Genomic DNA, 14,310 nt, shown 5'->3' with positions numbered 1-14,310 from the left:
GTGCAGCAAGCTAGGTATGCGGATCAAGTGCGTATCGATTTGGCGAGCGTAGGGCAGAACCGAGGATGGAGAGATGCGACCGCAAACCGACGTTTTCTCGGCCATTACGCTGCCATGATAAGGATGCCTTTCCTCTTCGATGAATTATTCCTCGAAGCGGGTTAGATATGAAAACAAGGATAAAGAGAGAAGGACTGTTAGTGATTGTTACATGCTTTATGGCAGTATTGGCGTACATTGAAGTCATACAAAATTCGCTCTTTGGATTCCCACGATAACAATCCCTGAAACTAATGATAAACAACAAAAAATGAATCCGAAAGAGCGAGAACCTTGATGTTTCAATGTATGACAATCCAGCTTTATTGCATGTGAGAAGTTCTTGGTGATATTCTCACAACGGCCATTCAGAATGGTTCGATGGATGTGGATAAAAGATCATTATGATAAAATTAACGCGACGACATGTTAGTAAGCTCAAAACGATTATTATATTTGCAACTGTTAATTTAAATAGTTAAGCTAAGGGTAGGTTATTGCATATAACTTTATAGATAAGCAGAAGTAAAGCACGAACGTGAATCCATCCCATCATCAAATGCACAACACTTCATTCTGGAACTTTAGAACGTCCATGTTGTAACTTGTTCACACAAGAAATCTGCCTCGACCGAGTTGGCAGAACGCGCCCATACCCCTTTCTGAACCAAAGGACAGGGAACTAACCATGATACCTTAACTACAAATACAAAAGCTACTTCTATGTTATTTCCACTACTACGCTCACGATAATTATGATCTTTAGAATAAAAACGATAGAGGTTACTACTACATAACAGAAATACTACCCAAAGAACGCTAATGTCGCCAGTGTTGGTGTGATGAATGCAAAGTAGTGCAAAAATGCGTAGAGAATTAAATAAGTTATAAATTACAGCATTTTGTCTAATAATATTATATTATAAAATATATTTAAAAATGAAACATTTCAGTAACAACAGCGTCATCAGTTTTCTAATTATTATACATATATCAGTAACACTACTAAACTATCTCTAATACCGCTACAACCTACCTTGCTAAATAACGCAATACCGTAAAATGCCGTAATTCAAAACCTTTTGGAATATTTCTCAAAAATCGTAAATTATTGTTAATGATAATTTTAATTGGAATTATGATGCATTACCAGCATATACAAATAGCGGTATGGGCAAATTTCAAAATTGTTCTTAAATTTTGACTAATTTTGGACCAAATACGCGGATTTAGGCGATGCGCTGAATTACGGTACTTTACGGTATTACTAAGGTAATAATTACTACATTGTTAGTAAACCTAACATAAATGTCTATTTTCAATGACCTGTGAGACGCAGAGACCACCCGCACCCACTCTTGCGCCTCGTGGTCTACTGAAAAAGATTTATGTATATTGAACTAATACTACTATTAGAAATAGTGCTACTGAAGAAGGTGATCGTTGGTTTCCCAGTCTTGTTAGTGATTTGAGTGTTAGTAGAGGCTGGTAGTAGGCCCTGCCGGTCCCTCCAGCATTACGCGTAGTTATCTGGTGTTAGATCATGCGACAGTAACTAAACTCATGCTGAAGGTGTGATAAGGCGGCGTCCATTTATTACGTAACGCTAAAATTTGAAATTTTCGACCCCTCCCCCCCTCCGTAACGCTTTTTGTATGAAAAATTTCAAATTGTTGTATGAGCCGTAACGCTTGAGCCTACTCCCCCCCTCCCCCTAGAGCGTTACGTAATTTATGGATGCCGCCTAAATCAAGTGTAAAATATATTTAAGCATTGAAACACAGCTCATTATTTAACTTAAAACTATTCGACTAGCTTACATTTCATAAGTTATAATTACGATTATTTTCGCGATCAATATATTAGCATAAGAGTATTTTTTCACAATATCAACAATATGTAATCGCTTGATAAATCACCGTCAATCCCATCACCTAAGGGCAGGGAGGTATTTCTTATTATGGCAATGTAAAAACCATATTAAAATAAGATTGTCGCCACTTATTTCTACTCAGTGAATCTACTAGTCATTTTCCTAAGAGTTCCTATGTATTCCCTACGTCGTATATGATAACGATGTATCTAACTAGCTAATAGTAAGAGTGGCTACGGATCATTCTGGTTAGCAAAAGGCAAACTGAACGTCACCAATAGTATTAATGTCCACTTCGAATAGATTAATTATTTGAAATGGGCATCAATTCTATCAATGACGCAGAATGTCCGTTGGATCACATCCGAGATATTATTGCGTCTATGCCATATGAATTATGACGCGGCTTTAAGCAAAAAGTGCCAAAATGTGATACCACCACTACAGGTTACGCCTTTGGTTTCCATCATATGAGCTAATGGATTATGCCCTCCCATCGCGGCAAGGTCGCATAACCAAGGGGAGGGAAGTTTCATAATGAAGTAAATTAAAACCGAATTAGTACTTCGCTCATACTCACATATAGGAAATTCCATAGAATATTGGACTGTTATGCAGCTACACAAAATAAAGAGTTTTCCAGCACGAGTCTTACATTTATCCAGCAAAGCTTACCAAAGAGAATAAATGTACGACTCTGAGTGAAAATAGGAGCCTCGATCCTATTTTCACTCAAAATCCTTCGCCTGTTTCGAATACGGATCGTTCGACAGAAGTAGAATCAGAAGCTAGTTGACTAAACTAAGTCATTGAGAAATCTTGAGCAATTCGATGCAGGCACTCAGATATAAATTTGACAACTTCCAAAACAGAACTGAAAAGTACTACTTTTTAGCACCGTTATGAAACAGTGCTGAAAAGTAGCACTTTTCAGAACTGTTTTTGTTGATGGGAAAAGTGGGCTGTTATGTTGTTCATAATTTTGATAAAAAAGAAGGTATGTAGGGATAGAGCATCAATTTTCGACCCATTCATATGATGTTGGCCTAGTTTGTATGAAAATCCTAAAACTGGCACAGAATTCTTGTACCTAGGTCGGAAATTTGCACTTTTCCCTTATACAACAGAATTGTAAAAACGTATTGAAGTAAAAGTGAGAACAGTAGCTTTGAAAGCTAAAATCCATTTCATTTCCCACCTAAAAATTTAAAATCTTGAATCAACGATGACTTAGATTAGAGAAAGAAGTAAATCAAAGCAAAAATCCTACCATTATCAGCTCGCGATGACGAAACGATGATTTCCTTCGCCGGTGTGTCGCATTTATCATTATTTTTAGCGAACGACGTCTTTTTCGCGGCCCCAGCGCCAGTGTCTACGTGAGCTTTCGACGCCTTCTCGCCCCCCTTCGGTGTCCCCACACAAGCCACTTCGTCTTCTTCTGGTCCCCCGGCAGCACTTCCAGAGGCAGAACTAGAAGCGGCCACTTCCACGACCACCATCGTTTTCTTCGTGGCGGATTCTACCGTCGTGGCCACCGAATATGGACCAACCCCACAGCCGGACAATACGGCCGATAAGTTTGTTGCCTTGGCTCGACTTTCCGCGGCCACTTCTTCCGGTCCCTTGCGGGAATCTGTTTTCACTCCTCCTCCACCAACACAATTATTATTGCTGGCACTGAACTTTTCTTCCCCCGTACAATATTTCGCACCGTACTCAATTTGGCCACTTTCGGGGCCGGGCTTTTCCACTGCAGGTTTCATCGCGCGAATCAGTAAGAGCGGAATATTATTTTCCTCTTTTTAGGGTCGCATTTTTTCGATGATGCGGATCACTTCACTTTTGCACCACGGCTTTTCACCTTTTCTTCTCTCGATGACGATTCACTAATTGGCCATCTTTTTCCGAGCATATTCTTGCTTCCTTAGCTTCCACCAAAAGCACCCCACTCCGGAACGGTAATTTCGATCTCACGGCACTCGCGACATTCGCTATATTTTACACGGGCACAGAAAGAACAATCCGCGACTCGCGAAGCAAGGAAAATCGTAATGGCGACCGTGTTGGTATGAGAATGGATTTGATGGGCGATAAATGCGCGAGTAAAAACTGCCCAGTGGGGTTGATTTGCGATTGCCAGGGCGGAAAAGATTTCCAGTCTCCCTCGCACCAGAAGAAAATTTAACGACGGACAGTCAACGCGTACAGTGCAAAAATGCAAAAACTGCTCCTTTCTCACTTTGGCTCACACGAAACCGCAGAAAACATCAGCAACCAGTTTGTGAAGCAAAACCAGCGACGGCATCGAAAAAGACGCAATTTGACGCATTTGACAGATTGAAGTAGAACAGTTGGCGGTCCAGCCCTGACAGCACTGGGTAAAACTGTTATAAATACAGTTTTTGTTCGACACACAGTAAAACAATTCTACTCAGGCTCTACACTCAGGCAAATGGACTATCGAAATAAGGTCCTAAAATGTTTAACGAAATCTTGTTTTCATTTGATAACACGAAAGAGCATGTTACTGCAACCTGGGTACCGCGAACTGGACCCCCTTTTCTTTTCAAGCAAATCTTGAAATATGTTTCTTGTGGCCAATTGTGTTTGTCGTATTGATTCCACAAACGTCATTCCAAGTTCTCTGCTCTCAAAGTTTTGCTCTCCGATCTCTCTCTGGAGAGCTTGAATATGTTCAAACACCCATGACTTTCTCAAAGTTTGTTTACATTTCGACTCGATCAGCTCCTAGTTCGTGTGAAACTCTTCGGAAAGTTTAATCAACTTCTCTAGCTATCTGTTTTTCGACCCCTGTCATGGTTTTAGTATAAATAACTTAAACAAAGAAGCTAGGAACAGGATGAAATTATTGATTTTACTATTTTTTGTATGTCGATCTGAATTTTTGATAAAAATTAATGTTTAACTTGAGATATTTTTGTATTTTTTTTACTTTTAACGTAAGCATACTCGAGGAAATGATTATGTTATTGGATGAAAAGCTATCTACGATGGATGATAAAGCAAGGGATTGTGGCTTATTTCTTGACGAAATGAGCATAGATGAGGCCAAGGAAATGTGTCCGAACGTGAAGAAATGGTATGGCAACATCACGCTTCCTGCTTCGGAAGGTATGGCTACAAAGGGGCTTGTATTTATGCTCGGTGGAATCAAACAGAGGTGGAAGCAAACTGTTGCCTTTGAATTCACCGGAAATTCTGTTCCGGGCAACAATCTTAAATCGATTGTTCAGAAAATAATTGAGAAAGCTGAAGCACATAATTTGCATGTCCATTTTGTAACTTCGGATTGTGGTAGTGCAAATAAAGCCATGTGGGTTGAATTTGGTGTGAATGTTCGGAAGGATACACTTCACGACATTCTGTCCATACAACATCCTGTTGATCCAAGTCGAAAGCTTGAGTTTATCGCTGACCCTGTACACGTGTTTAAAAACTCAGTGCATGGATGGATATCCAATCAAAAGATTGTTCTACCCGATTGGTACGTTGAAAAACGAGGTCTTTCGTCAAATATAGTAGATCGTGATCATCTTAAAGTTTTAGTTAATGAAGATGGTAACCAACCTATGTTCTACAAACTCGTTGACGTTGAATTCGATACGATACCACTTTCAAAGTGGACAAGATGAAAGTTTCGAACGCTACAAAATTAATCAAACTCTCGCGGCAGCTCTCGAGGTTATTGCAGAAAAAACAGGTCAGGTAGAGCTTAAGGCTACAGCTGCTTACATGGGAGATTTAGCCAAATGGTACGACATAGTAAACTCCCGTGATGATTCTCATGCATTAAAACCAGCAAGTAAAAACGATTATGATTCAGCCATAGATCATTTGTCCATGATGTGTATGTTATTCAGTGATGTTAGTGTAGGAGATAAGGGCCATTGGAAACCCTGGCAATCTGCTGCAGTTATGGCGACCAAAGCTATACTTAGATTACAAACATACTTATTTTCCATAGGATATACCGTTTTATATACATCGCGATTCACGCAAGATTGTCTTGAAAATTTGTTTTCAGTTGTTAGAGCAAAGCAAAAAAGGCCAACGGCGTTGCAAATGAAGCAGCATTTAAGAACAATAACTTTTTCACAGTACATGCAAATGCCTAAAAACTCTTCATACGATGTAGACGAACGAGAGTATTTAGTTTCGTTTTCAGATCTTCTTAAAAAGTATCAGGTACCACGTTCGTCAAAAAAGAAGACTTTGAATCAGAGTTCATGCTCCTCTTTTCATGAACGGAGTAATGATACGAGTGAACATGAATCTCCAGAGCATAGAGATTCGATAATCCTCTCTCCTCCTGATGAAAATGAACAAACGCAAAGATTTAATGACTGTTACGACTTATCAGATTCAATGAAATTGGCGAAGAGCATAATATTGACTAGTGACCGCGCGAAACTGAATGCGCTATTCCATATATCAAGAAAAATTCTATCGATGATAAGCCCTAAGCTTTGTGAAAAATGCCGACCTGCTTGTGTAAACGTTGCTCCATTCGACGTCGATATTGCACGTTACTCTGTTAATTTATATAAACGCGAAAACTGTAATCGGCTATTGCCTTCACAGGATTTTTTTTTAATTATTTCATTGTTTTGGATTACTGGTAGAACAAGCTCAGTGATAATAATGGTAGCCAATTGCATTATATTCCAATGCCATTAAATTTGAAAAACTGCCATAATTTAAGAAAACAATTAATACAATTTTTGATAAAGAGCAAAACGAGTGCTGAAAGACGATTGAAAACTCGCAAATCAAAATTCGACAGTCGAAGTATGGTTGTATGATGACAAATGAATAAACATGAATTATAATGAGAAATCTATACAACGATTAAAAATGTAAGAAAAATATATTGTTAAACAAAATTTGTAATAAAATTAAAAAAAAAACTTTTTAATTTTTAATTTTGATAGATTACAATACTCCTTAGCTCTCCTCAGTAATTCATCCGAAAGAAACATAACCTCAATTTCCAATGTTTGGCTCCGGCAATCAGGCTCCCGTTTGACAAGCATATTGAGTCTGTCCGCAGCACCCAGACTGCAACTACTTTATCATTTTTTTCCGCTCAAATAACGGATATATCATATTAAAACTTTAATTTAAAAATTGGATCCATAATAAACCTTGACACTTGAGATCATGTTTGATTGTTCAAATTTCATAACCCTATAGGGGGTAAATTTGTAAATAGACCCTTATAAAAAGCGTTACAAAGGGATGGGTGGGTGTCAAAATGGACATTTTCAACGTTATGAAATATAAACTCAGGCAAATGGACTATCCCCGCATTAACAAAAACTATATCAGTACAATTTCTCGAAAGGTCCACAACCATTTGCAACAATATCTGAATGATTTTGGTTACAATGAAAAATAACAGTATATCCATTGAAGGTAGTTTTTGCAAGTGCTCACCGCATCAAAACAAAGGCGCCACTGTATATGGGATTTAACATTGTGACAGCATTGCTGTTCTGTCAAACACACAAGGCTACGGTGGCGCTATCTATGCTTTCCATAGCGGCCGTTTTGGTTATTTTAATGATCCATTAAAGTTAAATCACTGACTAAACTGACGTGGTGGCTAGAGCATTTTGCTTCATGAATAATAGCCAAATATTTGAATGAAAATACGTTGGAACACTAACTCCACCTGGTGGTTTTTGTAAAGAAACACTTTGACGGACCAATCTTTAGCACTCCGAGGAAAAACTACACATGTTCGGGTAAAAATACGAGGAATATATTTAATCATATTTGGGAAATAGAGAATACAAAAATCTAAGCTTTCCTTTACGAAATAAAATTTTCTTGACTCAAATATATTGCTTTAGAATCAGACTCACATGATTGTCGATAGTTTTGACAAAACTAAAATGCATCATACGAAATTGATTTAGTTTATTTTAGATTTAGTATTTTACTCATACCTTCCTAGTTTGAAACCAGTGTGTATTGTTTGGTTTGACTGATGAAGATACTCGTTGTATAAATGTCACCTTCGTACTATTGACGTTGCATCAGTTTGACATTTGCGACCACTCATCATTTGAATTGACCGTTGCATATTTTCGGTTACCGTCTGCAATCGAGAGTCACGTCAGTTTAGTCAGTGGTTAAATATCACCTCAAGGATATTCTTTCATTCTTTCTGAAACTCACAGAATATCGCCTTCCAATGCATCCATGTATTGATCGATTCCCTTAAAAGAACGCATCCAGCAACCGGAAGCAGCGCTGCAATCACTCGCAATCTTCCACTTGTCGCCCTGGGCTGTAACCGTGAATGTCTTCTGGAAGGGTTTGGTACAATTGTCCTGGTAGATGACCGTTCCCGAAACCTTGATTATGAACGTCAGCTGCGAGGACACAGCGTCGCCAATGATCGGCTGAGCGACCAGGGTACACGTGTTCATAATGTGTTCGAAGCGTGGCAGTTCCTGGAATTACTTCTGGATGTTGTCCTTCCCGTTGGCACCATTTCCGTTCCACACCAGCAAACCGTTGTCCATGTAGAGCCGGGTCATCTGATGCCGCTTCTTGGCTACTTTTTCGTAGTACAGTTTGGTGAATTCCTCCTCCATCTGGCAAGCGGTATCGATTTTGGTGCGCAGATCCTACGGGGATTGGGTTTGAACCAAACATCCAACAAATTGGCGAAAGCTATGTACTTACTGGGTCGATCGAAGTTGTCATTTTTCATGTGAATAGACCATTTCCGTCAGAACTTACCCCCAATTTTTATATTTTTCTTCGAAAGACGGTAATTTTTAATAATTATTGACGCTTTTCGATTTTATTTATATGCAGTCCTGATTTTCTTACATTTTTTTAAAAACTTGAGAATTCACCACATTTTGAGCTGAAAATCGTCGTGCGGCACAGTTGTTTCAACCCTATGGGTATACAAAGTGGAGATTTTTCCACAATGTCCAATAACACCCCTGCATTGAATGTTTGTAGACATAATGAAATGTAAAATCCCAGCTCACAACAAAACTGGCTCGCTCGCACATTTAAAAAAAATGATCAACAATTTTCGTTTGTTTTATAAAACTGCTAAGTATTTATAGCCTCAAACTCCGTGCTCAAACCCTCACCGGAATCATCAAATCAAATGTTTCTCGCCCTGGCCAGGTTGTATTACCGTCAAGAAAAACATTCCCGTTCGATGCACTTTCTTCTTTGGTTCCAACAACTATGCATGGATCGAGGAAACACAAAGCCATACCAGGAGTTCAAAGAGAAGCTACTCTCGTCGTGCAGATCGGCCGGCTTCAAGGAGGCCGTCCAGCAAATCGAAGAGTTCATCGCCTCGCCGGAAAACTTCCAGCATCTGTTCGCCTCGGAGTAAGACAACCGCCCCGATCCGGACGTCGAGTTCAACAAACTGCGCGAAGGTGGCACCGAAAGCGGCGAGGAAACGACCGTCAACAACACGTCCACCCCGGCAACGCTGGAATCGGTCGAAACGAAACCCGTAACGGCCAAGAAATCCGCCGCCAAAAAGAAAGCTGCTTCCACAACCAAAGCCCGCGCGATAGGCAACAAAGCGAAAGCTGCAGCGGCCCTGAACGACACTTCATCGCCCAAGCTCAAACGGAAAATCCTCAACGATACCCCCGGCGATGTGTCCTCACTTGATCTCGACACTTTCTCCCCGGTGCGTCGCAATGCACCTGTATCACATCTGTTGAATCGACAAACAGAAGCCCGCCCGGCCACGCCGGAAATCGATATGACCAGCGCACAGTGGCCCATAGCTGGCCAAAAGTCAAAAAAATGAAGTTTGAAAATTTCTTCTCGAATATTATTTCTTGATTTCTTCAGTATTGAATGACAATTCCCCAAAATTTCAGATCAATCGGTGTATATTTCGATTTTTTATAGCATGTAACTTGGAGAGATGTCAGCTAAAAATGACCCTTTTGAATTTTTCAAATTTCGTGGAGGTTGCTCTATACTTATTGCAGTTTCAGTACTAAATCATGACCAAATCTTTCTCAACCGGTCTCATTCGGAAGAATATACCTTGGGCTTTGTTTTGAAGATATTTTGAACCATATTTGACATTTTTACCATTTGAGAATGTCAAGAAGTGTATAACATAGAGCTCCTTCAAAAATAAGACATTTTTTCAAAGGTAGTGCAAGATATTTGGGAAACGCTCTAAAATGATCATTTACCACTCAATGTGTGGCAAATATTCCATAGTATTCGATGTACTATGGCTTCACTTGCGTTTTTTGTGCCAAGATAAGAAAAAAATATTTTTAGTTATACTGCGAATCAGTCTGTAAGACCATCATACTTGTTATAAATATCGCATTTTTCTACCATTTTAAGCTCCCGAATAGATTCAAAAACCACCTCGAGCTTGCCCACGATATTGAACTTTAAATTGGCATCGGAATAATGACGTTTCATTCGATTTTGATCTGGATACGGATTTAATTGATTGAATTAAAAATATGTGCTATTTTGAACTAATTCTGTCAAATGTACCGGAAATATAGATTTCTTGTTTCAACGACTACAGTGAAACCTCCATGAGTCGATATTGAAGGGACCATCGACTCATGGAAACATCGAGTCATGGAACAGCAATGCTTTGGAAAGCTGCTTTTAGGGACCATCATAGTAACCATGAAATTTTGCTTTTAGTATGGTTCCATGAGTCGATATCGAGTCATGGAACATCGACTCATGGAGGTACCACTGTATTTCTATCAAATAACCTCTAAAAATCATGTTTTGCTAAATAATTAGCTTTTTTGAACATTTTGAGTGAAAATTGTACTTTTGGCCAGCATTTGTATTGGATGCGGCATCATGGGCTGCGACATGGTCAAGATTCTACTCAATTCCGGCCACTCGGTTGTGGTTTGGAACCGGACGGCCACCAAGTGTCGGAAGTTCCAGGAAGCGGGCGACGAAGTCGCCGACACCCCTTCGGACGTGATCGAAATAACCGATGTGACGTTCTCGTGCGTTGCCGATCCTCAGGTTGCTAAGGAGTTGGTATTCGGAAATTGTGGCGTCATGTCGGCCAATCTGGTCGGCAAAGGCTACGTTGAGATGACCGGCGTCGATCCCGAAACGTCACATGACATTGTAGAGCAAATTATTGCCAAAGGAGGACATAATCTGAAGCACAAATTCAGGGATCCAAGAACCAAGCGGAGGAAGGAACGTTAATAATTCTGGCCGCCGGCGAACGGTTGCTGTTCGAGGAATGCCAGACCTGCTTCGAGGCCATCTCGCGCAACTCGTTCTACATGGGCGACGTGGGCAATGCCACCAAGATGAATCTGGTCCTGCAGATGATCTCCGGCGTGATGCTGGCCGGTATTGCCGAGGGGCTGGCGCTGGCCGATCGAGAGAAGGATGTCCTGGAAGTGCTGGAACTGACAAGCATGTCGTCAAAGCTGGTCATGCAGAAGGGAAATGCAATCATCAAAGGCGAATTCCCGCCCCAGCAGGAACTGAAGCACATGCAGAAGGACCTCAAGCTGGAACTGAACATGACCGAAGGTCTGGAGCACCCCCTGCCCATCACGGCCGCCTCCAACGAGGTGTACAAGCACGCGAAACGCCTCAACTACGGTTCCCACGATTCCAGCGCAGTTAACGTGCGGGCAAGGTTTTAACAGCGACTCGGTCTATCGCTGAAAGGAGGAGATGTGAGCTTGAAGAATTGAACGGTGACGACGAAGAAGGAATGCATATAAGAGCGCGGGGATGGACCAAGATGGACTGAATAACGCATCCCTGCTGGGCACCCCCGAAATCCCAACACAGGAACGGCGTGGACGTTTGGAAAAAGGTTGAAGGATTATTTTTAGTAGCTATTTTTTGTTTTTTTTAGTAGCAAAATACAAATAATGTCAACGAGTCCTGCAGTGAAGGTCAACTCCATATAAAAATGAAAACAATTCCTGCACGAAATGTCAGAGAGCAGGACCGTCAATTGAATATGATGAGAGAGCAACAGAGATAGCAAATTCTCCGTCACCAGGCAACAAAGTGGAGACGGCGGAGGAACAGCTGATCAATATTCACCACAACGTGGAGATAAATTCATAGGAGAAAAAGGGGTTCCCAAAACCTTCGGAGAGATATAAATTGTAGGGGACCGTGGGGTGAACTGATGTGCCGCCAATTTTTCGTTGTTTTTCAATAGTTAGAGGCTTGAAAACATATGGGTTCCTTGGGAAAGTTTGTTCAGTAAATTAAAAGAAAGCTTATGAGCAATTAAAAAAATTTCACGGAAATGGTCTATTGCTGTTTTGTAAACTTAATTTCAGTTTAACTCGATTTTTATAAATTAACTGCAAGCTTTGAACAGTTTTAATAGTAGAATAAGAAGTAAACAATACAGCTTGACCCAAAACAAATTAAAGACCCCAATGTCCCTTGAAGTTGCCCAAAATTTTATGGCTCATAAGGTAATCTAGAATGCCGTTCAAAGTGTACTGCGATCTGTCAAACTTGGGTACCTTTTGCACTACTGAGGGACCAAATGCAGTACTAGAAGTGGTACCCAATCTGAGCCCGAGTGGGACGGACCTGGCTTGACAGTTTTCCTTCGACGGAAATCCGACAGCGATTTTTTTCTACACTCAACGCTAGATTAAATGTCGCCTACAAATACCAACAAAATGTAACAATTTGTCGAACTGTTGAAATGTAGTTCAATATTATCAAATGCAAATGTGTGAGTGTGTTGCACAAATAAGCTAAGTATGCTGTTTCGCTCAAGAAAAGTAAAGAAATTTCTTGACTGAAAGAATCAAGAAATTTCCTACAGAGAGCCCCCTTTGAAGTGACATTTCTTCTCAACTGCGTACTGCGATCAGAAAAAAGTGATTTTCTTGACCATTTCTTGGGAGAAATTTTCCACGCATCGAGATAGGCGATTCCTTTCCTTGTCAGTAGCAAACCGGCCTATATAAACAAAAACAATTTGCCGAATGGTGGCGATATATTTCCACCATATCTTGCTTGAATCCATTCCCATATAATTTAACAATATCAGAGCAGTATCATATATTGTTACTGATAGGTATGGGTTGATCTTACTGTTTGAAATGGTGAACAGCTTTGAAGTCCATATGGTTATACATAAAAGCAACTATTTCTGATACATTAACAGTAACCGTTACAACATGTTTATTATTCTTAAAGTAAAACAAACTGTATTTTGCTATGCTAATATGAAACCAAAATTTGAAAACAAAAAATGTTTACGCGGCAACCTAGAATCGAACCAAGAATTTTGAGATCGATAGGCCCGTGCGTATACCACGCGCCTATCGACGCCATGATATGGAGAGATGCTGGAACGGTACAAAAAGCGCTCGCATTGCATTAATCGTTCCACCTTTCATAAGGCAAAATGTATGATATTCGATAGTCCAGTTCGCTGCGTGTAGGCTGAATTACGAAGCAGAAAGTTACAGCCTCCTGACTCCGCCCATACAACCCCATTAGAAAATAACGAGCAAACATCTTTGGTTCCCACTGGGAAGTGGTTCCCACTGACAACTCAATGTTTGTAAACAAATAGTCATTTAAGGACTAACAATCGAGGAAGGCGAAATATGTTTTGCCGAAAAATTTCTCTTCTCACAACAACAGCTATATTAGCACAAATAAACGGTTGCAAACTATTTATTCGCAGTACAACAAGTTTCGCCTGAAAATCGCGACATTTAACTTGAAAATTAATTAGATACAAAGGCGTGAACATTTGACGACTTTCGCGATGGCTTCGGTTTTGTTATTAAAGAAAATGGCCAGCAAAGTCACCAGAGTATCATCTCCTATACAATATGCACAGCCGGTAATATCTCTCAAATAAGATTAGTAAAGTATAAAACAAATTACAGCAAGGCATAATTGTTATCAGTTGCAATGATTAAAACTGATTTATATCTAGAATGTCATATATAATATGTTAAATAGATTTTCCCGTTTTCACCGTGTACGTTGTTGTTCTTGAGTTTGGGGTTCATTCACATATGTCATAACGCCGAAAATGGACATTTTTGACACCCCCTCGTAAAGCTTTTTGTATGGATAAGGCCGGTTTGCTACTGACAAGAAAAGAAATCGCCTATCTCGATGCGTGGAAAATTTCTCCCAAGAAATGGTCAAGAAAATCACTTTTTTCTGATCGCAGTACGCAGTTGAGAAGAAATGTCACTTCAAAGGGGGCTCTCTGTAGGAAATTTCTTGACCCTTTCAGTCAAGGAATTTCTTTACTTTTCTTGAGCGAAACAGCATACTTAGCTATATTCTACAAATTTTGTATGAGCCGTAACATTGTGAGGACACCCACCCACCCCCTT

General features: G+C 40.0%; 1 protein-coding gene and 2 pseudogenes across 1 annotated transcript in view; 1 reads left to right on the top strand and 2 right to left on the bottom strand.

The window, feature by feature from the left end:
- The window catches only part of LOC5565916, a 74,904-nt gene extending 70,870 nt beyond the window's left edge, over positions 1-4,034 (bottom strand). Inside the window, exon 1 of the mRNA XM_001650222.2 lies at positions 3,183-4,034. Coding sequence (XP_001650272.2) covers positions 3,183-3,678 — 496 coding nt within the window. The 5' untranslated portion in view covers positions 3,679-4,034. The remainder of the gene's footprint in view (positions 1-3,182) is intronic.
- Positions 4,035-8,130: 4,096 nt separating this feature from the next.
- Positions 8,131-8,653, bottom strand: LOC110675249 (annotated as a pseudogene).
- Positions 8,654-8,885: 232 nt separating this feature from the next.
- LOC110675248 lies at positions 8,886-11,622 on the top strand (annotated as a pseudogene).
- Positions 11,623-14,310: the final 2,688 nt, after the last annotated feature.

Source organism: Aedes aegypti, chromosome 2 (assembly GCF_002204515.2).
Source record: "Aedes aegypti strain LVP_AGWG chromosome 2, AaegL5.0 Primary Assembly, whole genome shotgun sequence".
NCBI classification, from domain to species: domain Eukaryota; kingdom Metazoa; phylum Arthropoda; class Insecta; order Diptera; family Culicidae; genus Aedes; species Aedes aegypti.
Note: the sequence above shows the minus strand (reverse complement) of the source record. Positions and strands in the feature narration are given on the sequence as shown.